This window comes from Phallusia mammillata, chromosome 4 (assembly GCF_965637545.1).
Source record: "Phallusia mammillata chromosome 4, kaPhaMamm4.hap1.1, whole genome shotgun sequence".
Classification (NCBI taxonomy): domain Eukaryota; kingdom Metazoa; phylum Chordata; class Ascidiacea; order Phlebobranchia; family Ascidiidae; genus Phallusia; species Phallusia mammillata.
Window position 1 is genome coordinate 13,945,884 of NC_137255.1, and position 26,757 is coordinate 13,972,640.

Consider the following 26,757-nt stretch of genomic DNA (forward strand, 5'->3'; position numbering starts at 1 on the left):
GTAATAATATAAAAATATAGTTTGTTCAAAAGCAAAATCTTTCTTTATCACCTATACAGACTTACGATACAGCTAAAAAAAAAGTTCAAAAAAACCTTCAAACGGCCGAGGGCCACCGTGTACTCGGCGTCATAGCTGGTACAGCTAGTATTGATACATTTAGGACGAAACCGAAAGTGATTGTGCGATACGAAGAACAAGGTTTATTAATTACACAGCAACAAAATTAATTCACCATATGTCACGATCAGATATAAAAACCAGGAAGTGATTGCAGTAGTCGCCCTAAGCAAGGATACGTAAAAAAATCTGTCTCACTTTGCATGTACGGTTAAATTTCACATGGTACTGCCTTTAATTTGGCTTATAGAATCGTCTGTGAACTTTAACGGACCGTATCGGCCTCGTTAGTTTTTTACACTTATAATTTTACCTATTATTGAATGTTATTGAATTTTTTACACTTATTATTTTACCTATTGAATGCACTGATTGCTTGGCATCAAAACTGATGGGTTTTCCTTCCTCAATTTCGAAATGAAGTGTTTTTGAAGCCACAGATTATTCTGTTAGTATAGCTAAATTTCTTCGGCAATAACTTCCGAATGTTAAGTTTCGTACCAACCAAATTAAGACGACTTGGGTCCCACTTGACACACATCGTGGTTGCAACTACCCGTATGCCCGAGAACTGGAAGAAACAAAAAATTGTCCACAACACAAATTGGCCTTCAATAACGTGGAACATGCCGTCTCCTTTTCCACAATAGATTTTGTATCCCGCTGCTCTTTGCTATACTCATCATGCGCTCGCAACGATCTAGCTTTATTGACCTGTGATGAAAAAAATCTCATCGGAATTACAAGATTTTGAACAAAACTGGTATTTTATGAGGCTACATATACAGTACACATCGACTGAAAGAAAACTTGTTAGTTATGCAATCCGCTGGATGAAGCGTTGGTTTAGTATTTAAGTGTATAGCCATCTGCTGGACACTTTAAGCAGGGCTATCCATACACTAAAGTGAGTACATGTTTTTAATTGTTTGACACTTTTAAACGAGATTATTAATAAATGAAAAGCAACCCAAAAGAAAAGAAATAAAAGAATAATTTTATTGCCGGATTTTAATCCAGGACGCTCCGAGGACGAAAATCATAACCTTTGCTTTAAATCATTTAGATCAGTGATTCTCGATCAGTGGAGCACCAGCTTTTCGATCAGTGGAGCACCAGCTCTTTTCTAAAAAAAAACACAATTGTCTGTCCAATTTTTGCTTATACAGTCGCAAGATCGGATATTGCATGAGATTGTAGAAATACTTCGCGGTTCTTATGAAATCGTCGTTTCGAATTTTATATCATGCCGGTAAGAATTTTTTCAAAATGTAATTTATTTCGCATATGGGCCTTTTTTAACCAATACAGGGCGTTTTTCGTTACGTCACGTATAGGCCGTAATTGCGAAGTGGTTTTCTTTGATGCGTATTCTTGGCGTTGTAATGTCGTTACTGATTTTTCAAATCAAAATAATATTTTAAAAGATGGCGAGGCTGATACGCTGGTAACAGTTTAACATAACCGGTTTTTACGTTAAAAATATTCAATGTTACGAAACGCATGTGATGCTGTATTTCACTTGAACTGACAAATTTGCCCATTTGTTCTCTAGCGCCCCTTTTACATTACATATACCATAGGCGCCGAGTTTTACAAAACTGCAAGGTGGCGGACGTAAATTATGACGTCACTTTTTGTGACGTCACTAATGCGTGCAACCAAACGAGCTCAACCCTAAGCACAATAAACTTTCAATGGAATGCAACGTTTGTCAAATTCTTTAAAATAATAATTTTTAGACTAATGTTCATGTAAAACACATTGCTTTAAGGTTATTATTGGTTTAGCAACGTTTGGGGCGGGAACGTGGCCGAATGGCCTGGCGCGCCTGACCCATATACACCTGATTAGGATTCGTCCCCGGAAGTATCCTGGGTTCGAACCCCATGAACGACAAAGGGCAAATTTCAGTTCTCGGACTGCCGCCTGATTGTCGAAAAATACAATTAAAAAAAAACGTTTAGAAAATGTTTCGTCAAGTTGTTGCTCTTGTATCACCTAAAAAAACCATTTATTACAGTACAATCGCATTGTAGGCTACACATTAATGGCCATACATTCACTGCAAACAGTTTTGTGTTTGACGTTTGAAGGCACTAATCAAAACAGATTGCAGTTTTGGCACGTTTTGTTGCTTTTGTTAATGGCCATACATTCACTGCAAACAGTTTTGTGTTTGACGTTTGAAGGCACTAATCAAAACAGGTTGCAGTTTTGGCACGTTTTGTTGCTTTTGTGCCAGCATGCTTGTTTGAAAGCAAAATTATTCCCAAATTTCTTCAGATTACGATGCTTCGTACTATACCGCTACAAACAAATCAAAATATCCACGGTGGCCGCCACCGTGTTTTACAAACCCAAGGTGGCGGCGCCACCCCGCCACCGCCTACTCGGCGCCTATGCATATACCCCAAGAGGAGCGCTATTAACGCCTAGTTTTCCACCACTGATCTAGAATTAAAATTATAATTGACGTTGTTGAAACCAAAAACAAAATAAGGACGAAGAACGTTTTTTAGTAATAATAACAATCATATTTTTTCGGCGTCGTCTATCAACACAAAGACAAGTCTTTAAAAGGACGGTATGACAACCCTTTCTATTAGCTGTGTAGCCTATGCCTTGTTTTTATCATGTTAGTTTACACTTGGGCATAGCTGAAAACCCTAAAACCGTGAAAAGTGAAATTTTTTTCAAAAAGTGAAATTTCTTTGCCTTATATTTGACTACAATGCACAATCTAGCACGTTTCTGTGCAATAATGTTCTTTTCGGTTGGTTTTTGGAATGCACATTGGTTAAGACAAACAGGCAGCCTATTGTTAATACGGGATAGAATACATTGTTTTATCATCGGGTTAAACAACTCGGCAAGATGGGGAAATGCATGTTCCACTTTAAAGAGCCGCAATCGAAGGTTCAATGAGTCGCAGTTTGGCCATCCCTGCTATACCTAAACAAGTGATTTTTGAGCTAAATAGCAGGGTTCTAATGTAGAGAAATTAAGTTTTACTTTTACAGGGTACAATCTGGCGAAACAAACAAACACAACTTTTACCGAAACTTCAGAACAGTGGTTTTTAACCGGGTTGTATACAAAGCTCAGAGAGTAACATTATTTTTTGGTGCGTGCTGTTATACCGTTTTTGTTGAGTTATGGTGTTAGTACATTTTCCACCAATATTAAGGTACCAACTGCCATTGTTGTGCATTTACCTCTACATTATTAAAAAAATTACCTAACGCCATAACTCAGTAGTTCTCAAACTGTGCGCCGTTTCAATTTTCCAAGGGCGTCGCAGAATAGTTCCGTTTCGTGTTTTATTGTGGTTGTAAGGTACCTGAAGGTATATAGGCCCGGAAGGTAATAAGGCCCACTGCTAATATTTTTTTATGTGCCAGAAAAAATGCTTCCGTTTTGATGTAATTTTAAAATATATATGTACTTAAAATGATTTACAAAGTTTTGGATCTGCAAGTTATATGTAATTGTTATCATGACCAATCCAAATTAAGAAGGGTTTATTTTCAACTTTTTATTATTTTTTGTTAAAATTGATAGCAAAAATGAAAAGGTTGTGTTGTCGAAATGAAAACTTATTAAGCTATATTATAAATGGGGTCATTTTAGTTTAATTGGAGCATTAGGCTATCCGATCTGGAAAAAAGAATTACTTCAAATAAATTTTATTACGGTTTTGTTTATCAGGCATTGCTTGCAATAAGGCCCAACGATAATTTGTTATTTTCTCAAGTCTCTTTTATAGTAAAAGCGACTGATATTCACAAAATTTGCTTTTTTGCTTTCTTAGGTAGATAAAATGTCCGAATAAGATGTTTGTGGAAGTAATCTTTCGTTTAGTATTTTTGGTTATCAAACGTCAAGGGGTCGTTTATTCTTTTTTAGTACCTTCAGATTAACAGTTATAAGTCTTAGTTAACAGTATATGTGTAATATAAGTTAATAACGTTGCTTGTTTGAACTTTTATTTGACCGAAGCAAAGTATAAATGAGTCTGATTGGTTTCTAGACTATTTTTAAAAACATGAAAATGTTGGGCTTTATTAACAGCATAGGTTTGTATTAAGGCCCAAGTTTTAATTTTTTTTAAACTGTTATCCTACAAAAACAAAACTTGCAAACGCCCTCAAAATTTAATGGATGTTTAATATCAACCTCTGCAACAATCATGCCGAATTTGGCCTGGAACGGTTAAATGGTTTTTCAGTTATACGCAATAGTTTTTTAATGGGCCTTGTTAGCTGCAGGTACCTTATCAATAAACACAACTTTAATAATAAGTTTCCTCATTAACATTTATATGCTGGTGCGTCGCAAGACCAGAAAACTTTTCCAGAGGCGTTGCAACAAAAAAAAGTTTGAGAACCACTGCCACAACTCATCAGCTACACATTTTGGTGGCGATGGATTTTCGATAGGTGGCGATGGGTGGGTAGGAAAGTATGTTTTTTGAAATATTTTACATTAGGAACTAAATTATCGAAACCTATCGAAAATTAGCTAATTGTTCGGCAGACCTGATTTAGAGGTTAGTAGCTCCACCTACATTAATTTATGAAGATGCCGATGAGTCACGCGCATTCTAAAACAATAATTTAATGCTGTACAATTTCAATGTCGATGCATAAAATCACAAACAGACATAGCTCGTTTAACCCGCACTAAGCCAAACTAGCCCAAAGGTATCTAAGATCAGAATATGTAAGTTATTTTAACTAAAAACCCTCACCCCAACACTGATAAACCTGTAGAGCTAGTCTTTAGAAAGCTTTTATTTTCTTAAAACTTACAACCTATAAGCAGACGAATAAATAGAAATTTCTATAAATCCTAAACTCCGCTTCCTGCTGATGTTATGCTATAACAAACGCTGATGGAAAGGGAAAAATGAACATGGCTTTGGAAGGGACAAAAAATAAACATAAGAAGTAAACTGTGCATCGAAATGAAGTTGTGTACAAGTCGTAAAACAATAAGATACTGAATATGTAAAATATGCAAAAAGTTCTAACTGCTGTTGCCAAACTTTTCTCTTGCTCAACTAGCAAGTGAAATATCTCACTCGACTTTCGTTACATTCTAGGCGTCTTTATTAGGATAAAGGTTCACCGCCTAGCATAATGGTTCTTAACACCAAAGATGGCGATACTGATAGCACGAAGTATATATTGGCTCAAACGCAGTGATAAAACCAATATTGTATATTGTATAGTGGTAAAATCAATATTGTAAATAAACGGTGGACGACTTTACACTTTGACTTACAATGATAGGTAGCCTTGTATAGTGTTCGGTTTTATGTTAATGGTGGATAATGAGTCTCAAGGTTATAACCGCGTCACTACAAATTAAAGAGGTATACCACCGTCCTTAATCTCCCAAGCTCCTGGGCTTGTCAGGACAGAGTCCTGGAAACTCCACATAGGTGTCTTGCACTTCGGTTCGGCCGTTTATTACTTCTTGGCGAAAGAAAGTGACACGCTGATATAAGCGAGCACAAGTCAAACAGAATGACCAGAAAGAAGGAAGAGAGCGAAATGAACGAGTGCGGTTTTATATATACCCCGGATAAAAGCGTTAAATCGTACATATGTGCTCTTGCGATTGGCTCTTGCACAATTCCCACACAAAGCAGCGTCCAATCACAGCACAGGACAAAACATACGGTTAAAGCTCGCAAACACCAGATCACAAAGTCGCATCTGCATCGTAATTAACTGTGACAGGAAATATTACAAAGTTCGAACATGATTTGTCAATGCAGTTGGATTTGGTGCTACACAAAAACGAGCTATTTTGGTAAACAACTATTGCAAAGTTTGCACAAATATGTCGCAATCGCTACCAAAAACGCTGCGCAGTTCATAAATTGACAGTTAATGTATAGATGAACCAAACGCTATTTAAAGTATTTGAGTTACCTCAGTTTGAATGTTTACTACAAGGACTGCATCAATGTCTTTTTACTGTCTCGTGAAATTGAAAGTAGCGAAACGCCAAACAGTAAAAAAATATTTACAATAAAGATACCGTTTTCATGAGGTAAAGTTTACGGTAAACTGTAGAAAGCGGGTTTTGCGTATTTACTATGCAATCCCCTGCGGTACAAATAACGACAAAATTTATTTTAAATACTTTGGAGTATGTTTTGTATGACTTTACATATGTATGATATATCATGTACTTTGCTTAATTCAGTTTTAACGATGCACGTGGTATTTTATGCGGTACTGTAGCAGAGAGAAATATAATAAATAGAATATAGCTAAACGCATATCAATGTGACAGAAAGTGTAGCCTATAGAGTTTATCAAGCAAAATACTTAAAACGAGGCCGGTTGAAACAAATTATATGTACATATCATTTAGTCGTTGGTGTCGCATAGACTTGTTGAATTTCTTGCATAGCACATAAACAGATACTACTAATCCGAGCACCACTACTCCAATAACAGAAAGTCCGATAATTAAGGTATTTACTCCTGACGAGGACGCGAATACGGCTTTATCAGCAGCACTCGTTGTCGTCCGGTTGCCGTAATAATTGTCGTCTGTGAAGTTGTTATGACCGTTATCATCCTTGGAATTTGCGACTTGGAAAATTGCAAACCAAAACGGGATGATGAAAAGTTGCAGTTTCATTATTCCTTTAACCTGCGCTTTCCCCCTACTTAGCAAAACATGTTATCTCGGGGCGTTGACAATAGAATCATTACCTTTTCTTGCGACAAATCTTTTTCGTGATAAAACTTGATTTGAATAAAGTGGAACACAAAAACTGTTACCATTCCGTTCAACACAGATTTTTACAGTATTACAGCTTATATTATAACACCTTTAAATGCGACTTACAATCGAATCAATGCGGTATCCAACGTGAGATTATTAAACTGTTTTTATATGTAATATTCATGTAATAACATTTATATTTGCAACGTTCATGCTACATTGAAATGGGTCTACCGCATCAACTTTTGAAAGCAACTTTAGAAAAATCTGCTTCATAAGCAATTATACTTTTAAAGACGGTGTTGCTGTAATAATATAAAAATATAGTTTGTTCAAAAGCAAAATCTTTCTTTATCACCTATACAGACTTACGATACAGCTAAAAAAAAAGTTCAAAAAACCTTCAAACGGCCGAGGGCCACCGTGTACTCGGCGTCATAGCTGGTACAGCTAGTATTGATACAACAATTGATACATTTAGGACGAAACCGAAAGTGATTGTGCGATACGAAGAACAAGGTTTATTAATTACACAGCAACAAAATTAATTCACCATATGTCACGATCAGATATAAAAACCAGGAAGTGATTGCAGCAAGCAAGGATACGTAAAAAAATCTGTCTCACTTTGCATGTACGGTTAAATTTCACATGGTACTGCCTTTAATTTGGCTTATAGAATCGTCTGTGAACTTTAACGGACCGTATCGGCCTCGTTAGTTTTTTACACTTATAATTTTACCTATTATTGAATGTTATTGAATTTTTTACACTTATTATTTTACCTATTATTGAATGCACTGATTGCTTGGCATCAAAACTGATGGGTTTTCCTTCCTCAATTTCGAAATGAAGTGTTTTTGAAGCCACAGATTATTCTGTTAGTATAGCTAAATTTCTTCGGCAATAACTTCCGAATGTTAAGTTTCGTACCAACCAAATTAAGACGACTTGGGTCCCACTTGACACACATCGTGGTTGCAACTACCCGTATGCCCGCGAACTGGAAGAAACAAAAAATTGTCCACAACACAAATTGGCCTTCAATAACGTGGAACATGCCGTCTCCTTTTCCACAATAGATTTTGTATCCCGCTGCTCTTTGCTATACTCATCATGCGCTCGCAACGATCTAGCTTTATTGACCTGTGATGAAAAAAATCTCATCGGAATTACAAGATTTTGAACAAAACTGGTATTTTATGAGGCTATATATACAGCATACATCGACTGAAAGAAAACTTGTTAGTTATACAATCCGCTGGATGAAGCGTTGGTTTAGTATTTAAGTGTATAGCCATCTGCTGGACACTTTAAGCAGGGCTATCCATACACTAAAGTGAGTACATGTTTTTAATTGTTTGACACTTTTAAACGAGATTATTAATAAATGAAAAGCAACGCAAAAGAAAAGAAATAAAAGAATAATTTTATTGCCGGATTTTAATCCAGGACGCTCCGAGGACGAAACTCATAACCTTTGCTTTAAATCATTTAGATCAGTGATTCTCGATCAGTGGAGCACCAGCTTTTCGATCAGTGGAGCACCAGCTCTTTTCTCAAAAAACCCACAATTGTCTGTCCAATTTTTGCTCATACAGTCGCAAGATCGGATATTGCATGAGATTGTAGAAATACTTCGCGGTTCTTATGAAATCGATGTAACCCAGTTTGAAAACCACTAATTTAGATGTTACATCGCAAATGCACGTCGTTTCGAATTTTATATCATGCCGGTAAGAATTTTTTCAAAATGTAATTTATTTCGCATATGGGCCTTTTTTAACCAATACAGGGCGTTTTTCGTTACGTCACGTATAGGCCGTAATTGCGAAGTGGTTTTCTTTGATGCGTATTCTTGGCGTTGTAATGTCGTTACTGATTTTTCAAATCAAAATAATATTTTAAAAGATGGCGAGGCTGATACGCTGGTAACAGTTTAACATAACCGGTTTTTATGTTAAAAATATTCAATGTTACGAAACGCATGTGATGCTGTATTTCACTTGAACTGACAAATTTGCCCATTTGTTCTCTAGCGCCCCTTTCACATTACATATACCCCAAGAGGAGCGCTATTAACGCCTAGTTTTCCACCACTGATCTAGAATTAAAATTATAATTGACGTTGTTGAAACCAAAAACAAAATAAGGACGAAGGACGTTTTTTAGTAATAATAACAATCATATTTTTTCGGCGTCGTCTATCAACACAAAGACAAGTCTTAAAAAGGACGGTATGACAACCCTTTCTATTAGCTGTGTAGCCTATGCCTTGCTTTTATCATGTTAGTTTACACTTGGGCATAGCTGAAAACCCTAAAACCAAAAAGTGAAATTTCTTTGCCTTCAACTTATCTTAATCTGTTCTGTTTATGGCTTTTAGCAACGATCGCTCAACGGGGCTTACATGCATTTGACTCAACGCATACCGATACCGGGGCTCAGCAGACCCAGCAGTTCCCCATCAACAGCACGGAGATGTTGGCTGAAAAACTGGGCCAGTAGATCCCATGGACTTTCGGAATGTTAATTTGTAAGGGTGTGCTTCTGTTTTTTATACAATAATTTTCAGTTGAATTTCATAGAACTTCTAAATTCCCCTTTTCAAACTTGACGTTGGGCATCCTCTGACTGAGAATTCTTTGTGTTCCTTTAGTCTTAGTTGAATGCCAGTGTTTCACCACAAAGCGGTATTTTATAGTGACATATTGCTTTTATAGCCTAGCCCTAGTCTATATCCCAACGTATTCAAATTACCGGTAGGCTAGTCTTTATACCACTAATATATAATTCGGTTTTGTATGACAGTGGGTGTTGCATGTTCAATGCATGTCGATATCCTCATGCAAGAGCAGGATCAATACTAAAAAATACGCAATTCTCGCTTCACAGTTCGCAACGCTTGTTGCTACAAGCATTGATTCAGTTCATTGAACAAAACAAGACGATTAATTAATCGACGGTTAAAACGCATTGTAGGGTGCCGGCAAATTAACAAACGCCCTCCCTTTGCTGTGGGTGGTCTATTGGCGTCGTCTTGTCTGGAGACGTGTAGCGTAGACGGCTTCTGAGTTCATTCGTCATATTTATTGCTTTTATTCACACGGTTCCTATTCAAATTGCTTTGGTACAATTCAAAGTAAGAGTGGCATATTGTATTATAAAAGCAAAAATATTTACGAAGCAACAGAAAAGGTATGTGAAAGGCTTCTTTTTTCGAAATCCCAAACCCAGCCGCACCTACACATCGCGACTTTTTCAATGGGCAGGTTTGTCGACCAGCACTTCACAATTTCGGGCTGGACTGCGCAAATGAATCGGGGCGTGAAGTGCGCGAAAAAAAGTTTCCTCCTGTCTTTAATCTCGTTTTGAGCTGCCTGTAAAAAGTAAACAAATGTGTGCGCGGCGCTGGATTTATTTGTAACTAAGCCCACGTTTCGTGCGAATCGACGCATAACACAGCCTTTCTTCTGCGGTCGGCTCGTCTTGGGTGGTCTCCCAAAAGCCTGCTCAGGCACTCAGACAACACAGTTGAACAGACTGGCGGATGCTTTCAAGTTGCGTTCAAGCAGGTTAGGCAAAAGATACATCAAGTATTATGTACATTAGGTATTATATCAAATAATATAGTTTTTGTTAATTTGAAGACAACATAAATTCAATTTACTGTTCAGTTAGAAAGGTATATCAGTTGCCATTGACTAAGTGTGTCAGTAAAGATTGTTTTATATGTTAAAATTCTCCTTTTCTGTGTCAAATGTCAATGTGCCATTAAGGCATAACTAAGTTTAACGGTAAATTGTTCTTATGGTTGAAAGTAGAATTACAGTTCCATTGTTTCATGTTATGTACGATTTTATATGCGGGGCGAGCAACTATACCTTGTACATTTATTGTAACACATATCTAAATGTAAAATTTTTAATTATTTTCAAATAATTTTATAACTCGATACAATTGTAGTTTGACAATGTTTGGCCAAACAATCTGTATTTAATGATTGTAAAAATGAGTTTGCGGGGTTAGCAAAATGCTATTTGTAGTGCATCTTCGGCAAAGTATTGATTTTTTGCAATATAATTTAGTTGTTGATATTTGTAGTTACTATGTTACAATTACAATTAATACTTCGCTTTACAGAACAATTGTATACAATGGAAAACTGCATGATTGAACAAACTTGGGCCATTTTAAGTCCTTAGTCCATGGCTGGAGTATTTGTTTCCCAGGTAAATTCAAAAACACCAAGGTTACCAAACAGCACTAACAGCATGGTACCACCAAATCCCCCACCTGGTTTAAGTGCAATATATCAAGCATGTCGACAGGTGTACCAAGACCAACAAAATCCGCTTCAAGTTACTGCTGTGATCAAATACTGGTACGAAAAATTGCATTTTAAAGTGCTTCTTTTTTTTGGAAATGTGTATATATCTGTACCATTTTAAAAGTTGGAAGTTTGAGTTCAAATTGTTTTGTGTATTTGAAGCAACATGTGTAGTACTGCACTGTTAAACTCATTAATCAAATTTATTGGTCAATTTTTGCATCAGTTAGCATAGATGAAAGGAGCTTTTAATTTTTAGGTTTTCCACTTTGCTATTTCAGCAATGTTATTCTTTGTTACTTGCTGTTGTAAATATCCACTGTATAAATTATTTACAATGCAGGCTGGGTGGCCCTGATCCACTGGATTATGTGTCTATGTACTATAACAAGGGAGATCCAGACAGAAACATACCAGAACACTGGCATTACATTACCTTTGGATTCTCGGATTTACATGGCGATGGGAGAGTTCATCCGTAAGGAATAAGTTTTTGCCTCTGTGCCTGAATGCGTTCTTTTGTGTGTGGAAAGTGTCAAAATAACATGGCTTTTATCTACAGGACTGGGAACAGTAGCGGACCCAGCGGGTTTGGATTTGAGTTAACCATGAGGTTGAAAAAGGAATCTACTGACACTGGACCACCCACATGGCCCGCTGAATTGCTTCAGGCCTTGGCACGATATGTCTTCCAGTCAGGTCCATTAATAAACAAATGTCACTTTTAAAGATTATATCAATAAACCACGATTTTATCAGATTTTATTGCTATAAAGTGGTAAAAAGCAGTTCTCAACTGATTAGGAAATTTCATTAATTTTAGGCTGGTATTGTTAGTACCACTTTCATAAAATGTGTTTTAAAAAATTTCAGAAAATGCATTATACAGTGGTGATCATGTCTCTTGGCATGCACCTCTTGATAACAGTGACTCAAGACTACAACATATGTTAATGACAGATGACCCACAGCTTTCAATGATAAACACTCCTACTGGCTTCATTTCCTTCATACAGGTAGGCATCATAAAAACATCTGAAATGTTTGAAATTAATTAGTGATTTATTACAGGTTGTTGGTGTTTGCTCTGAAGAACTGAAAGCTGCCCAACAGTGGAATGGGCCTGGGGTTATGGAGCTGTTTAAGTCAATTCCCCTGTAAGTAACACAAAATAGAATCAATGAAGCTCATTTTATGAAAAAAATACATACAAATTTGTATCGTGGAAGTGTTATGTAAGCCTAAATTTTTGCTTTACAATAAAGTGCTGGTGGTCCCTGGCTTGTCACAGACATGAGAAGAGGGGAAACAATTTTTGATCTTCATCCATCCCTGCAGGTAAAAACTTAAAATGTCAAAAACTTGTTAGAAGAAACTTAAAATGTCAAAAAACGTATGTTAGAAATTTCAGCACAAAACAAAAAAACTGTTTTATTTAAAGCTAATTCTCAAATGTATTGTATTAAATTTGTACAAAATAGTTCATTGAAATAGATTTTTGTTTAGCTCTTACAGTCTTACAATTTTATGAAACATGTCCCTTAGTATTTTTTTACACACCGAAAACAAAACGCCATCTGCCAATCTGAATATCCAACACAAAACTTATCAATCACGTTTACAATACAAACAAAATCTTATCATTACTCAGGACAAGGTGGATGAAGGAATTCAATTTAGTGGATCAAACTTAAGTGGCGTGAGTGCAAAATGTACCTGGCTTGATTCGTCGGAATCCGCTATTTACGCTGGAAACGACGACATTCATCGCCCTCCGGTTTTGTCACAAGAAGGTTCGTATTTTTCCAAATTAACCTACTTACTTCAAAGCGTGCGCGATTAAACCAGCTATTCTGGTAGGGATTTTCTGAACAGAACAGAAAAAAAAACCATGCAGATAATTGATTCGATACATCGGAGGTAAAATCACAAAGGGTCTGATTTTATAAATTTACATGTTTAAAATACCCGACTTACTAGCGTTGTATGATTTGGTTAACTCCCGCAAATAATCTAGTCGACTGATTAACAACAGAACTCATAAACAACATCACAGTGACACAGTCTGTCACTTTTTTCAACACAAAAACTGAATTGTTCTGTACTTTTTTAGCGAGGCTGCAATGTTTGCAGAACAGACGCTGTGTTATCACAATAGTATGAAAATGGGCTAAAATATATCTAAATAACCTTTACGTTGAACGATACGTTGTGTAATAAAAAGTTTTGTTGCATGGATATATAAAATGTTTTTTTTTAATTCAGAATTCTACTCGCAAGTTAATATTGTCGCAATAGAAACGTATGGTTTTAAGATATTGAAGCATATCGACTCACTTTTTATTAGTAATAAAGTATTAAATTGAAAAACTATTGATTTGAAGAAAATAAAAAATATGAGTTTTTTGATAACGCTTGTCGCTGGTGAATGTTTTAGACGAGTAATATATTTTTTCTGTTTCGTTTTGTTTAGTTTCAAACCAAATCAAAGACGCTTTCCTTGAAGGGCTGGTAAAAGCGAAAACGCAAAGAATCGCCGCCAGTGAACTGTAAGTATTGAGTGAATTAAAAAAAAACTTGTCTGTGTTCGTCAAGCAATTTTTATGCCATCGCAATGTGATTTGTGTGTTTACTTCATTGTTTGAGGTTCAGTATCTTTTGAACATTTATGATTTTGTCAAAATTCGACTGGTTTGGAAAAGCAACAATTAAAACTTATTGCCAAACAATGGCGACGATGTTTGAATACATATTACTTATATATACACTTATGCAGCGAACGACACCAGCAGGACAACGAAGGAAGTCACGATTTCATTTACACCCAAAATCTCGAGGCTGTCCACTTGAAGTTCAACCCAGAAGCCGCCTCACTCCTTTCCCTGGCTTGCAAGGGTAGAATATTACACGGTCGACATTTCACGTTTAAAAGTGTGAATGGGGACACGGCAATCACGTTTGTAGCGACAGGTAAAATTGTTTTTATTGGTTGGTTTGCTCCCCAATCCAGTGCAAGGTTAAAAATTCAATTTTTTGACCGTTACTGACAACAAACTCAAATTTAATTTATGATACGAAACATGCGCTTTTTATAATGTTCAATATTTAACTTTTCACTTTTACTGTATCGTCATATTTTGTTAAATAACTCCCAGTTTGCTTGACTAAGAAGAAATTTTTGCTATCTTTATTGAGATATGTGACGCTTTTCCACTCAAACGCCCGAAACAAATTTTATGTCGCTAAGTGTAACGAACAGATTGCATTGCTGTTTTATGTAGGAGTTGAAGGTGCATTTGTCAATGAACGAAATCCGTACGCCGCAAGAGGTTCATGGCTTCAAGTTTTAATCAGCGAACATTTGGCAAGAAAGTTAATCCACAAGCTTGAGGAATTATCTACAATCGAATCGGTAAGTGCCACAGCGGTATTTAAGTGCCGGATTATATTGTGCAAGCCCTTTGCACCTTGTGCGATGTAATTTGCTACACCTTACACGATATCACAAGGTAGATTATAGTATGTGTTCACACTTTGGAATGTCAAACATCTGAACTAATTATGAATTTGTTGCTTACCGAATACCATATTAGTGGAGACGCCTTCGTTGATTTTTTTATAGTTACGAAATTGCTTTACTCGCTCAATCATTTTTCATTCAATTCTTTTTGTAAAAAAAACTCGTAAAAATGTATTCGATCGATAAGTTTAGAAGAAAAAAGGCTTAATATCGCCACCTTTTTTATCTAAAAATTGTCGAAATCTACTATCGTTTGAAAACGAAATTCAATGCGCTTTGTACAGCGAATAGCGCTTTGGTTGTTTCCGACGCGACTTTGTTGCATTTGTCCCGTTAAAGTTCAAGAATTTGAGCGACAGACAAAACATTTAGTATCGCCCTTTCAATGTGTTTTTGTTTCCCACCGCATAACACGGCAGCAAATAGAAAGTTGTTGGAAATAGCAACGACACCTGTGACGTCACAGCTTTCTGTGCGTTTCGGGTTGCGCGAAATAAGGCGTGCTCGTAATTGAACCGTTTAGCCCCGTGGCGATGTGATGTCGCAGCAAATTGCTGACTAGAGAGAGTGTGCGCATTTTGGTGTAAACGCACTGGAATACTTTGCCACCAACCCATGATGAAAAAGGTCAAATACTTTGTGAGGTCATTGAATTAGTCAACGATCAAACAAGCTGGTCTTATTTCAAATTGCACACGTCTGTCAAACCTATTTCAGTTGCCCAATGCGGTTTTAGTTCGGCTTACGTGTACAAGCTCCCAAGCATATGGAAATCAATTATATCCATTGACGATAAAAATATAAATGTAGAGACCTTTTTAATGTTTGGTCAATATTTAAATGGTGCCAAATGGTAAACTAGGTAAAGATTACCTGTTTTATGCCTTAAGTAGTCTTGGTACAAATCAGAAAATGAAAAAAACAAAAAACAATCGTATTCCTCCTCGTTTAAACCCTTACGATTTAGCACAGGGGTTCTTAACCGGGGGTACGTGTACCCCTTGGGGGTACGAAGCATCAAAGCAGGGGGTACGACATGCAGGGTGAAACTATATGCTATATTTGTGAAGAATGCGTAACAAGTTACTTTGTTAAATACAGTATCTACAACGGGTTATTTTTGTACTACTTAAAATAATACTGTTTTCATGCATGCATTCAACACCCAAGTTATAAATACACTGAGTTTAATTACTATTGCTACAATTTTATTTACTTCCGTCGGCCATTTTAGACAGGGGGTACGAGAAAATTTTATGAAAGCTCAAAGGGTACAAGCGCAAAAAAGGTTAAGAAACACTGATTTAGCAGTTCCATGTGTTTTTGCTTGCAGTATACATTTGTCACGAAATTAGTTTTCAAGTTTCCATTGTAATCTGTTAATACGAAACTTTATTTAACATGTTTAGTGTCTATGAGAATGGACGCCTTATCGGTAATTCTACCTTCCTAGTTTATAATGTAGCGACTACAAACCGTCTATTCGTCGATTTTTTATTGTAATGCCCTTATCCACCCTTCATGCCAACCTGCTATAGACATTGTACGCGTTTTCATGTTGTATGAAGATATGAACTGCATTAGCCCACTCAGAGGCTTAAAGCTGTATCTGGGGCCAGAGCTTCGACACTTATAATTTGATTGATTGCCCCCACTGTCACATAAATCACGTGCGTGTGCTGGTCAGTTACGGATGAGTAAACAATGTAAATGCACAAGATCTCACCTTAAACTATCAGTTACGCCAATTTCTTTCTGTTGCGCATAGGGCGCTGCAAGCAGTTTAAGCACTAAATTTTTGGTCAGCAAAATAATCGCTTTAAATTTGAAGAAGGTATTAAAGAATTATAGGCCAAAGCGTCAAATAGTTTATTCCATCAGTTTCTTTGACTCGCGTACAAAGTATCATAACCATCGAGTGACCTTGGCAAAAACTGTTTTTTTTTTATTTGACATTTTGCTTGTTTAAATACTAGAAACAAAGCTTCTGAACTCGCCACCGTGATGTGGTGTTTACGTTACGGTAGGAAAGCGTTAAGTGCTCACAATGCCCTGCCAAGGTGGGGCCAGCAAAAAAGCGGGGTTTGTAAATTTCCGTTATTGGTCCTAACTTCACCCGTCCTTCAGTCTCCTGCGCATGAAATTATTATTACTAAACGGTTGTTTTTAAAAAACAAAAATTAGAAATTCCTTTAGCTTACTTGCCTTGCGAAACAATGTTGTTAAAAACAGGAAGATATTTTAAATGCGTAATAAACTTACAAAAGGCAAAAGATGAAAAACTAAAATTTTACTTTCAGGTACAATTACCCAAGGAATACAAATGGCTTGAAGAAAAGCTGGAAATCACAGTTCATCCAGATGCTGTATTTGACGCATTGCTTCCAATGCATTTTCCTCCTTGATCAATCCTCTATTGGACGCTGCTTTGCAATTCCAGACCAATCTGTCTTCTCTCTGTCCTCACGCTACCGGAGTCGATTCACGCTTAGTAGTTTACAACGCGCTTCAAGCACTTTATATGCACGCTACGTTTCCTTATGTACTGCACTACAGGGGTTTTATCAAAAGTTGATTCTTGATTTTGCAAAATTAAGTATAACCTTGGGACACGGTTGTCCCGGTGCATTCGTCGCATTTTTCTTTTTTACGACTCACTGTTTTTTCTTTGCTTTGAAAGTACATTTTTCGAGTCAATTGTCTGTTGCTGTAATAAATCTTTGTGTTGTCAGAAGATATTACTTTATCCACATACCCGAGTTGTGTAGGAATGCGCCTCGTATTCGGTACCAAGCATCGCAATGTTTTAGACCTGGTGTTCTACTAAATTCTGTGATATCGCAAAATGATTAGAACTAAACCAAAACAAGTTTTATGATTCGACATGGAATCGCAAAGTGCTTTCTTTTTTTACATTTTAACTTTGTTACACGTCCGTTTTTGAAAATTTTGTTAGTGAAAGAGTGGGGACATGTCAGTCTTGAAGAATAAAAACTTCTGTGACTAAGGTATTGTTACAGTTCATATATGTGACGTCATATTACAAGAATTGCTAGGGCAGTGACTTGTAACTGGCTACTCCAGTACCACCCCTATAAACGGTAGATATTAGACTGACTGAATTAATTTACATTTGAAGCCTGAGCATTGCAGATTTTCGCATTTTAACAAAATAAATCCAGGGAATCGCAAGGTTTGAATAGAAGATTGCCTATTTTAGAGAAGCGCCGCTGCAAGACAATTGTGTGTCCTCAATATGCGAAAACTATGCTATCTGTGCCCGAGTGTAACTGCAACATAACAAACCTTTGAGCTTAAAGTAATGTGTATCACTGATTTGGGGAATGCTCACCCAGGATGCATGCGGATTAGGGTTCAATCTGTTACTTTATCACTTTCAGATTTTGGATTCACTTTCCTTTTTCCCTGCAACTTTACATGTTAGCAGGATGGTTCGTGGTGGTTTCGAGTTGGAGTCACCCCTCTGGACCCCTTAAACGGGTCATGTTTAGGGGACCAGAGGGGTGACTATTTGAACAATGCATTAAAAGAATGTGTAGCCTGCAGTTTGTAGAATATGCCACTGCGTTGTTTTTATTATACCCTACACGTTTCCAATTACCCCGCCAGTACCTAAAATCGGCCAAGGTAATGAACAATGTTTGAATTACCAACTAAAGTGATTCTGTTGGTCGAACATTCAAATGTGATTCTGTATCAGCGCAATGTGCAAGATTTTTGTTGATCGGCGGCGGCAGATATCCAGTCGTTGTGAAACAAAGACATGCATCAATGCTTCGCAGTGGAAGCGGGGCAAAATATATGCCTTATTGTTTTGTTCTTATTTTAAACTTATATACTCTAAAACGTTTACTTTTTGTTTTGATGAGGCGCTACAGTTTATGTAAACAAACAATGTTTTTTTCTGAAGCTAAAATAAGCACGTTTTTTAATTTGTGAAATAAGCTCGGTTCGGTTGTTAGTTGTTACCTGCGGCTTAAAAATGGTTTGTTGTTGTTTGCCGGTATTTTGTGGAGTTCGCATTTTACTATTTATGTCTAGATTTTATTTCTTGAAATAGCATTATTGCTGTGAACTTTTTATTAAAATTGTATACCTTTTTTTAAATACCAACTTGTTTACATCTAATTTGTAGAAATTTTGTAACAATAATCTGTTTATATATATTATAAATTTAACACGCATTGTGCATTTTGCGTCAATTTACGAGAAATAAAAATATAGTTTTAAAAACATTACAGAGTTTATTTTTAAATGACTTGTACCGTATTTTAGGTAGCAGAACAAGTATAAATATTTAGAACTATAATTTATAAAGTCCAACATTTGTTGGTATGCTGTTGGAAAAACTACATTGTTATGGATGATGAAAACTCAAACCAGCATTTTGTGGAAAATGTTGAAAAAGATGTCAAAGAGTGCGACAGTGAGACTGAAGATATGTCTAAGACGAAATCTCATGAAGTTTCCACTGGACTCAGGATAATAAATGAAATTATTAAACAAAACAAGTAAAAAAACATAAAGCAACATCTGGTTGTGCTGTTTTTAATGGCTCTTCGAAATTTTAATTTACAGAACCATATGTTGGCCTTTTATGGAACCAGTCGATACTGAAGGTTTGGGACTTTGGGATTATGAGCTCAAGATTAAAGAACCGATGTGGTTGAACAAAATTTTGGAAAATATTGATCAGGATCATTATAATTCACTCTCTGATATTGCCAGAGACTTTAGACTGATGGTTGAAAACTGCTACAGGTGCAAATTATTCATTCTTATTGTAGCGATTTGGAAGTAATTGACTTTTATAAACATTCCGTTTTTTTAGGTACAACACAACAGATCATCCAATATCAAAAAAGGCAAAGCGCTTGGAAATGTTTTTTGAAAGCAAGTTGGCATTGCTTAGCAGGTATTTTTCTTAAATGCTACAAAATTTTTCTGTTTAACAGAAAAATATCGGTTTTGTCTTTTTTATAGAGTTATTCAAGACAGTGTAACTGTCGCAAAAACATCTAATGGTCGATTTGCAACAAAATTGGAAAATTTTACATCTGAAAATTCAAGGTAAACTCGCCTATTTTATTTTAAAGCATAAATTTGTGTGAAACATCTTATTTACAGATTGCATTCAATGTAAAAAAAACATAAAAAGCATATGACAATGCTGTTATTTATTCTATTTTAATCTGTTTGCACTTTCATAATATTGTTCTTCAGGAGTACCAAAGGCAATGGACTTTCTAATGGAAATAGTGACTATTTTAACGCCAATGACTTTGATAACCAACCTCATCTAGTCTATGATTTTGTTCGATGTGAAGAGGCAGTAATGGCTGAAGATGAAAAGCAGGCAAGCTACCGGGAGCGAAAACAGCAACAAGCTTTGTATCAGCAAGTTGCAGCTGTTTTTGTCAATGGACTCGAAACTCCAGAAAACTTGAACACCATAAAAACTTGCTCAGTTTTACCAGAAATAGGTAGATACAGATGCACATTTGTGTAGTTTTGTTCAGACCTTGTTACTTTTATCTCTCTATACATGCTGTTGTCAGTTTTGATTCCAAAGCATCTTTATGTTTTTATAGGTTTATTCTTCCATCTAAATGAAGGACTTCTAAAGTTACCAGAACTTAGTATGTACTGCCTTGAAATGGGCTTGCTCATCCCTAGTGACTCTTTATACCTCGCAAAAGTCATGACATCTTTTCTCAGCACATACTATGAACGAAACTTGATAAGCCAACGCCAGCCAATGTCGTTCAAGTAAGGTTTAAAATGAATGAATTTCATTTATAAGTTTTGACAATTTAAAAACACGCTGTCCGTAGTTTTTCTCGTAAATTTTTGTTTGGAAACACTTTAATTAGACAACAGATGCACAGTGTCTTAACCTGTAGGTAGTAAGACCAAAAATACCTTTAACTGTAAATTGTATTTTGGTGTGTGATAGTGTATGGAACAATCGTCTAAAGCTAAAGATCAACAAATGGTTTGAAGTTGTCAGGAAGCATCTGTCATTTGTTGTTGCTGCGGATAAACTTTGTCTTAGTGTGGAATTCTTTGAAGCGTTGCACTGGAAGAATCCTTTTGAATCTGAGGACAGAAAAACATTTCTTGAGCTTTCATACTATCAGAAAGCGCAAATAATAAAGGTATGTTTAAACTGGTTATTTCATTCACTGACTGACAATATGTTTAATTCAAACATTTTCATAGGCACTGTGTGACAATCAGACTTCTACTCAAAGTGTTCAAAACAATATTGCCAATTTGCCTTCAGAACAGGTCAGAAAATTATGGTAATGGAAGATTTTTGTGTACAGTTTAAAAGCTGTGTATTGTTTTGTGTGATCTGTCTGACACCAGCAATCTGCTGATTACCATTTCCCTTGTGTTCATTGTGTTATGTTTTAGTTACGTCCAATGGATCTGGGTGAAGATGTGGAAGGAAATTTGTACATATATTTTCCTCAATTTTGTGGTGATGATGTGCGGATATACAGACAACGTAAATATGGTGATTTTACACCAGTAGACTGCCCTGTACCAGAAATTCTAGACCAAAGTGCTGCTATTTCCCTTGACAACCCAGTAGATAAAACATCCCCAGTTCCCATAAATTTGTTGGATATGGATATACCTCCAAAAGAGAACTTGGACACTTCTGCTCCTGAAGTGCTGAATTCAGAAATGTTGGAAGATAAATCAACTCTGAATGAAATACCTGATAGGTCCTCTCTTACAGATGAAAAAAATGCAGAAAATTTGACAAGCAATCTTTCTGAGTTAGTTACTACTGGTTCTGAATCAGTGGATGATGAAATTAAACAAGAAGACTCAGAACTGACCATGCTGGGTGAAGAAAAAACTGTTTTGCCTGATGAAAGTAATGTACAGAGCTGTGAAGAAAAGGACACAGTTACCAAACCATCCCTGGACGATGTAAAACTTATTACAGATCCTAACAATGACATAGCCAATGTCTTTGTTGAAAATGATCCTACTAGTGAAAATAAAGCTGCTGTAAGGAATGAGGACAATGAAAATGACGATAGTGAGATCGTTTCTTCACCAATGGATATCAAGAAAGAAGAAGAAATCTTAACAAACTTTGATGATGTTGGTGAAATATCAGTTGCTAGCTCCTTAAACACTACCCAAGATGAAATTTGTGAGAGTGGTGCTGACGAGCAATCAATTGATAAGGAATATTCTCCAAAAACACCAAAGAAACGTGGAAGAAAAAAACTGTAAGTCAATGTACAACTATGGATTTTATGTTAGGCCCTACAACACCAACTTATGCGCATGTATGTTTGCTTTGTTGCAGAAACTCCATACCTGATTTCTCTGAAGGAATTCGTCGCAGTTCAAGAAAGCGTGCTTCTGTTAATTACAGCAAAATGATGATAGAGAGGGAAGTTGAAGAAGAGAAGAAACCTAAAGTTGCTGTAACACCAAAAAAACGTGGAAGAAAACCTGCAAAAAAATATCGAAAACCTATTCCTATTGAGGTTAGCTAGGACTAAAGGCCGACCATATTATATTATTTACCATCAGTGCTCAGATACTCTTTTTTCTATTACTTTCTAATATAACAAGTTTATCACTGTGGAATAACTTATTTGTGCACATATGTGGACACTTTTTGCATCATATGCTGTAGCAAATAGCACCCGACTTTCTTGGTTATTAAAGTACAAAAAAAATCTTATAAATGTTAAAAATTTCAATTTCTGTTTGGATTCATTTTTTGCATTTTCAATCAGATACTTAATAAATCTCACACTAACCTACTATAAGTTTGAACATGCCTATCATTTGGACTAACATTGTGTGTTTATTCCAGACCACAAATTACTGGTTAGATGTGTGTTTCATATAAAATGTGGTTTTGTTACGCACTCAATACAACTATTTGTGTTTATTTTTCCAGGAACCAGTGTGTGAGTTTGGCACTGTTGATTTCGAAATGGTGTGTGACAGTATCAATGCATTAAGTACTTTAATATCCACCATAGAGGAGGAGCGCTCAAAAGCTATTAAAGTGAAGAAGGTAAGTCAGGATATATGCACTTTGAAACAAGTTCACCATTTATGATAGTTCTGTGGTAATCAACAGACAATGAAATCTAATGTTTTAATAACTGTGTGTTTTGTAGCCTTCAATTATCACAAAAAATGTGACAACACTTTTGGAAAGGCTACGGTGGTTGCTTGACGAGCTCCTACCATGGGAGACAAGACTTGAAAAGGCAAAATTTGATGCTAAGATTCGATTAAAGAAGGAACATGATGAGATAATACATAAAGCAACAACTGGAAATGCATTCAATGCTGTTGATAGCAGAGGAGACCCATGGGAAGAAGAAATTTCCAACAAAGTAAACATGTGGTTATTTCATTGGTTTTGTGAAAACTATAGACTAATAGTTAATTTAAAGAAGACAGTGTGTATATAATTGATTGTCTGTAGTGGCTGGCTCAAAACGTAGCACTGTGCCTATTTGCTAACTATTGAAAACCAAAATGTGTTTGCTTATTTGCAAGTCTAGATCTTGACTTTCAATATTTCTGCGGTTGATGTTTTAATCTATGAACTAGTTTTATTGCATGTCCAGATATTTAGACGAAATTTACTTATTTTGTACCTCAAAATTGACAACATAAAAAACTTATTGTTATCAACAGACAACTTTACGAATATATTGGTGTTAACTTGGGGAGACATTATTAACACAGAAAATTTTCAGAGTGCTCTTATTTCAATTGAAAATTCTTCCACTCGATCTGGAACTCCCAATCCTTTGTATTTGGAAGAGAGTGACTCTGAAAGTGATAGGGAACTAAGAAGATCAAAGCGAAAACCAAAGAGATATGAGGAAGATGAAGATTATGTTTGTGAATCTTCTGACGATGAAATGTTATCAGCTCTTCCAAGTTCATTTATGTATGATGAGTTTGATGAAGGTATGCATGTTAGTAGAGCAGATTACAGTTCAATGTGTTTTCACATTACTTTTAAACTTTAAATTTGTTTTGGTCCATTTATGCTTCTGGAAATGACCCAAACCATAAAAGTTGTTACTAATTTTATTGGAAAAACTGTCAGTTTCGAATCTCTTCCTACAATTTTAATGCTTTATCAGCTTGACCTACCATAAATTTTAAGTAACCTTATTAGGATAAAATGCAGGAACACTTCTTTTTTATCAATGAAATATTAATGACGCAATTACTTCGATTCAAAGAATATAGGTAAACGTTTTTTCTGCCAAACATGTAGGTTAATATGACAGGAGTAGCCAATTTTTGACCACAATATAAGCTTGTACCACCTGTTTTCCTGTGATCACCATCTACTGCATTGGCAATCGCGTTGCAATATTTCAACAGGCCGGAAACGTCTTTTGCCGGCTGCGCTTGATGAGTTGGAGGACGTTTTGTCCCATAACGTCCCTGCACTGAAGCGAATAATAACACGCGAACGACAGGATGACGATCCGGATGGTGGCGCTATGGCGCTGAACGAAAGACGAACTCGTCAGCGAAGTAAACGTGAAAATAAGGTGAGATGTTAGGAAACTATGTAACTATGGTGGATAGTGTTTCTGTAAATATTTCCATAAAATAAAGCTACTTGGTTATATTGGCAGTTATCGTAAATGAGATGCTCTCAGTTACCAAATTTTTACACCGGATATGTTAACAGGTGTTCAGAAAAGTTCTTTACCTCGCATTAAAGCACCACCAGTCATGCGGCCCCAGCTTAATGCCTCTAATACGTCATGACCAAGTTGAAATTACCGAGGTTGTAGATCGAATACTGGCCAAAGACGCCGTTGCAAGGCAACAACGAAAGGCGACCAGAGAGCAGGAGGACAGAAAGCGGCGATTGACTCTTCAAGCTCAACGTCAGAAAACCCGCTTGCAACAGAAGAAAGAACGTAAAGAAAATGCTGCCCAAGAAGAGTGTGTCGAAATTGTCGGGGAGACCACTTGGTCCCCGTCAAAGAAACCGTCGTTGCTGGCAGATTCACCGGCTTATCGCGTGCAAGACAACGAGACTGTAGAAAACGTGATTATACGCCTGCAGAACGGAAAAGTGTGTCCGGCTCTAAGGTTTACCGACGGCCGTATTGCGCCTATTGTGCGCGTTGACAACGATACAAAACCTGCTGCCAGCTTCGATGACCTTACTTCAGGCTTCAGCCGCAATAAAACGCAGAACGCTGAAAACAAAGTACCTTATATATCACTTACCGGTAACCGCAAGCGTGCATTGGCCTCCATACTAAGGAAGCCAACACCTAAGAAGCAGCAAATGGACATGACAACATCTGAACCCGGTATAAATGTCAATGACAATGACACCACGATCAGTGCGTCTTCTGCTTCCCAAGCACCGGATACAAGTAAAGCGCCTGCAGTTTGTGTGCAGTCCGTTGCAAAAACTAACCCTGTGTCTGTGAAGTTTGTCCATCAATCCATAAGTGACCCACCGGCCAACAATAATACGACCACTAACCTCTCAAGTGCTCTGACCAAACCATCTGGACAGTTTATCAACCTGGTTTTATCAAATCAAGCAAGGCAACAAACCACAGCCTCTCATACATCGAACTACCGGGCAAGCCCTACTGGTGTCGGAAGCTTGGGCAAGTTTGTCGTCAAGGTCAACCCTCGCGTTTTAAACATTGCCAGACCACTAGTCTCACAGCAGTCTTCCACAGGCTATCAGCCGGTTTGCACAGGTTCTGTTATAGCAAGCAAACCTGTGTCAGTGGTTGGAACAAGAGTCACCCAAATAGGAAGCAGTGTAGCGACGGGTAATGCCATGACAGTTATGCCACAGCCCTCGCTTGTTCGTTGCCAGGCCGAACCCCCATCAGGCAATCAGCAGCCACAAGCATACAAGCCAATACAACAGACATCAGTTGTGGCCGCTTCCGCGTTGGCTATTCCCGCTTCAGCAACGAATGTTCCGTCGCAACCCACTCACCAACTGCGTGTTTTGCCTACGCTGGTTGCTCCAGTGCCTGTCGTACAACCTGTTCATATTGTACCGACTGTTGCACCACAAGCTATGGCAATCCCGGTCCAGACTCGACCTGTTTTGCTCGTTTCATCTCAAGCCCGCCCAGCCGTCAATGTTACTAGTTACCAGCCGCCTCCATCCCTGCCTTCCACATCTCAACAACCCCAGCGTTATGTATTCTCCCCGTACTCACAAGGCCAGGGCCAGGCCTAATATTTGCACACAACGATATTTGATATTTTAGTCCACGCGTCTGTTTGTTTGACTTTTTTTAGGAAATTTGTGGACGCAAAGTTTTTTGTGCAAGGTCAACTACTTTAAATGCCACTTCTATTGTGGAGTACGATCATTGTTTCACCGAACGCGTTGTGTTCACGTGTCTTCTGTTAAACGTTTAAAGGTGACATTAAACATTTGCCTTTTTAAGATTTGTGAAAAACTTTGAGATACGTATCACGGAAAGTACTTATCTGAGTTATTCGCGTTAAGTCGCCACTATCGCATTAACGTACGTTTGCGACTATTTGCTTCATCGGAATATGACACTCAACACACGTTAGAAACAAACTAAATCGAAACAAGGAACTTCAAATCTCGCTTGTTGACGCCAAATTTGTTATGGACCACAAATCGATTAATGACTTCCTTGCTAATTTACAGTAAGGCCGAATCAACTATACATGTTATAGTATGCTGTATAGTTCGCATTCTTACTGCATTTGAAGAGAACAAATAACAAAGGTTTCATCTCCATAGAACATAAAGAAACTGAAGAATAAAATATAGGACGCACAAATGTTAATCATAGGGTTATATAAAGTCCTCACCATATGTGTTGATGAGTATGTTTACTAGTCGCCGAACATTACGGGACGAATATACACGTCGGATTTGGAGAAACACTTCGCGGAAGAACAGCGATTGTTCCGGTGACTTGTTTACGGCTGGGGCGAAAATTTGCGGGGCAAT

The 26,757-nt window shown here is 37.0% G+C and overlaps 2 protein-coding genes across 2 annotated transcripts; both read left to right on the top strand.

Annotated features, from left to right (window-relative positions):
- The first annotated feature begins 10,145 nt into the window (after window positions 1-10,145).
- LOC145222228 (suppressor of fused homolog) lies at window positions 10,146-17,749 on the top strand. The gene is made up of 12 exons (XM_080088297.1): window positions 10,146-10,448; window positions 11,017-11,257; window positions 11,547-11,681; window positions 11,766-11,902; window positions 12,077-12,219; window positions 12,275-12,360; window positions 12,469-12,541; window positions 12,855-12,996; window positions 13,677-13,752; window positions 13,980-14,173; window positions 14,485-14,615; window positions 17,024-17,749. The coding sequence occupies exons 2-12, from the start codon at window positions 11,082-11,084 to the stop codon at window positions 17,126-17,128; spliced, it is 1,398 nt and encodes a 465-aa protein (XP_079944423.1). The 5' UTR covers window positions 10,146-10,448; window positions 11,017-11,081; the 3' UTR covers window positions 17,129-17,749.
- Window positions 17,750-18,990: 1,241 nt separating this feature from the next.
- LOC145222226 (uncharacterized) lies at window positions 18,991-26,214 on the top strand. Its single transcript, XM_080088294.1, has 15 exons — window positions 18,991-19,255; window positions 19,323-19,505; window positions 19,576-19,659; window positions 19,728-19,814; window positions 19,968-20,227; window positions 20,336-20,513; window positions 20,701-20,902; window positions 20,967-21,035; window positions 21,165-22,000; window positions 22,081-22,264; window positions 22,687-22,806; window positions 22,913-23,134; window positions 23,504-23,720; window positions 24,147-24,319; window positions 24,463-26,214. The coding sequence occupies exons 1-15, from the start codon at window positions 19,104-19,106 to the stop codon at window positions 25,999-26,001; spliced, it is 4,506 nt and encodes a 1,501-aa protein (XP_079944420.1). The 5' UTR covers window positions 18,991-19,103; the 3' UTR covers window positions 26,002-26,214.
- The last annotated feature ends 543 nt before the right edge of the window (window positions 26,215-26,757 follow it).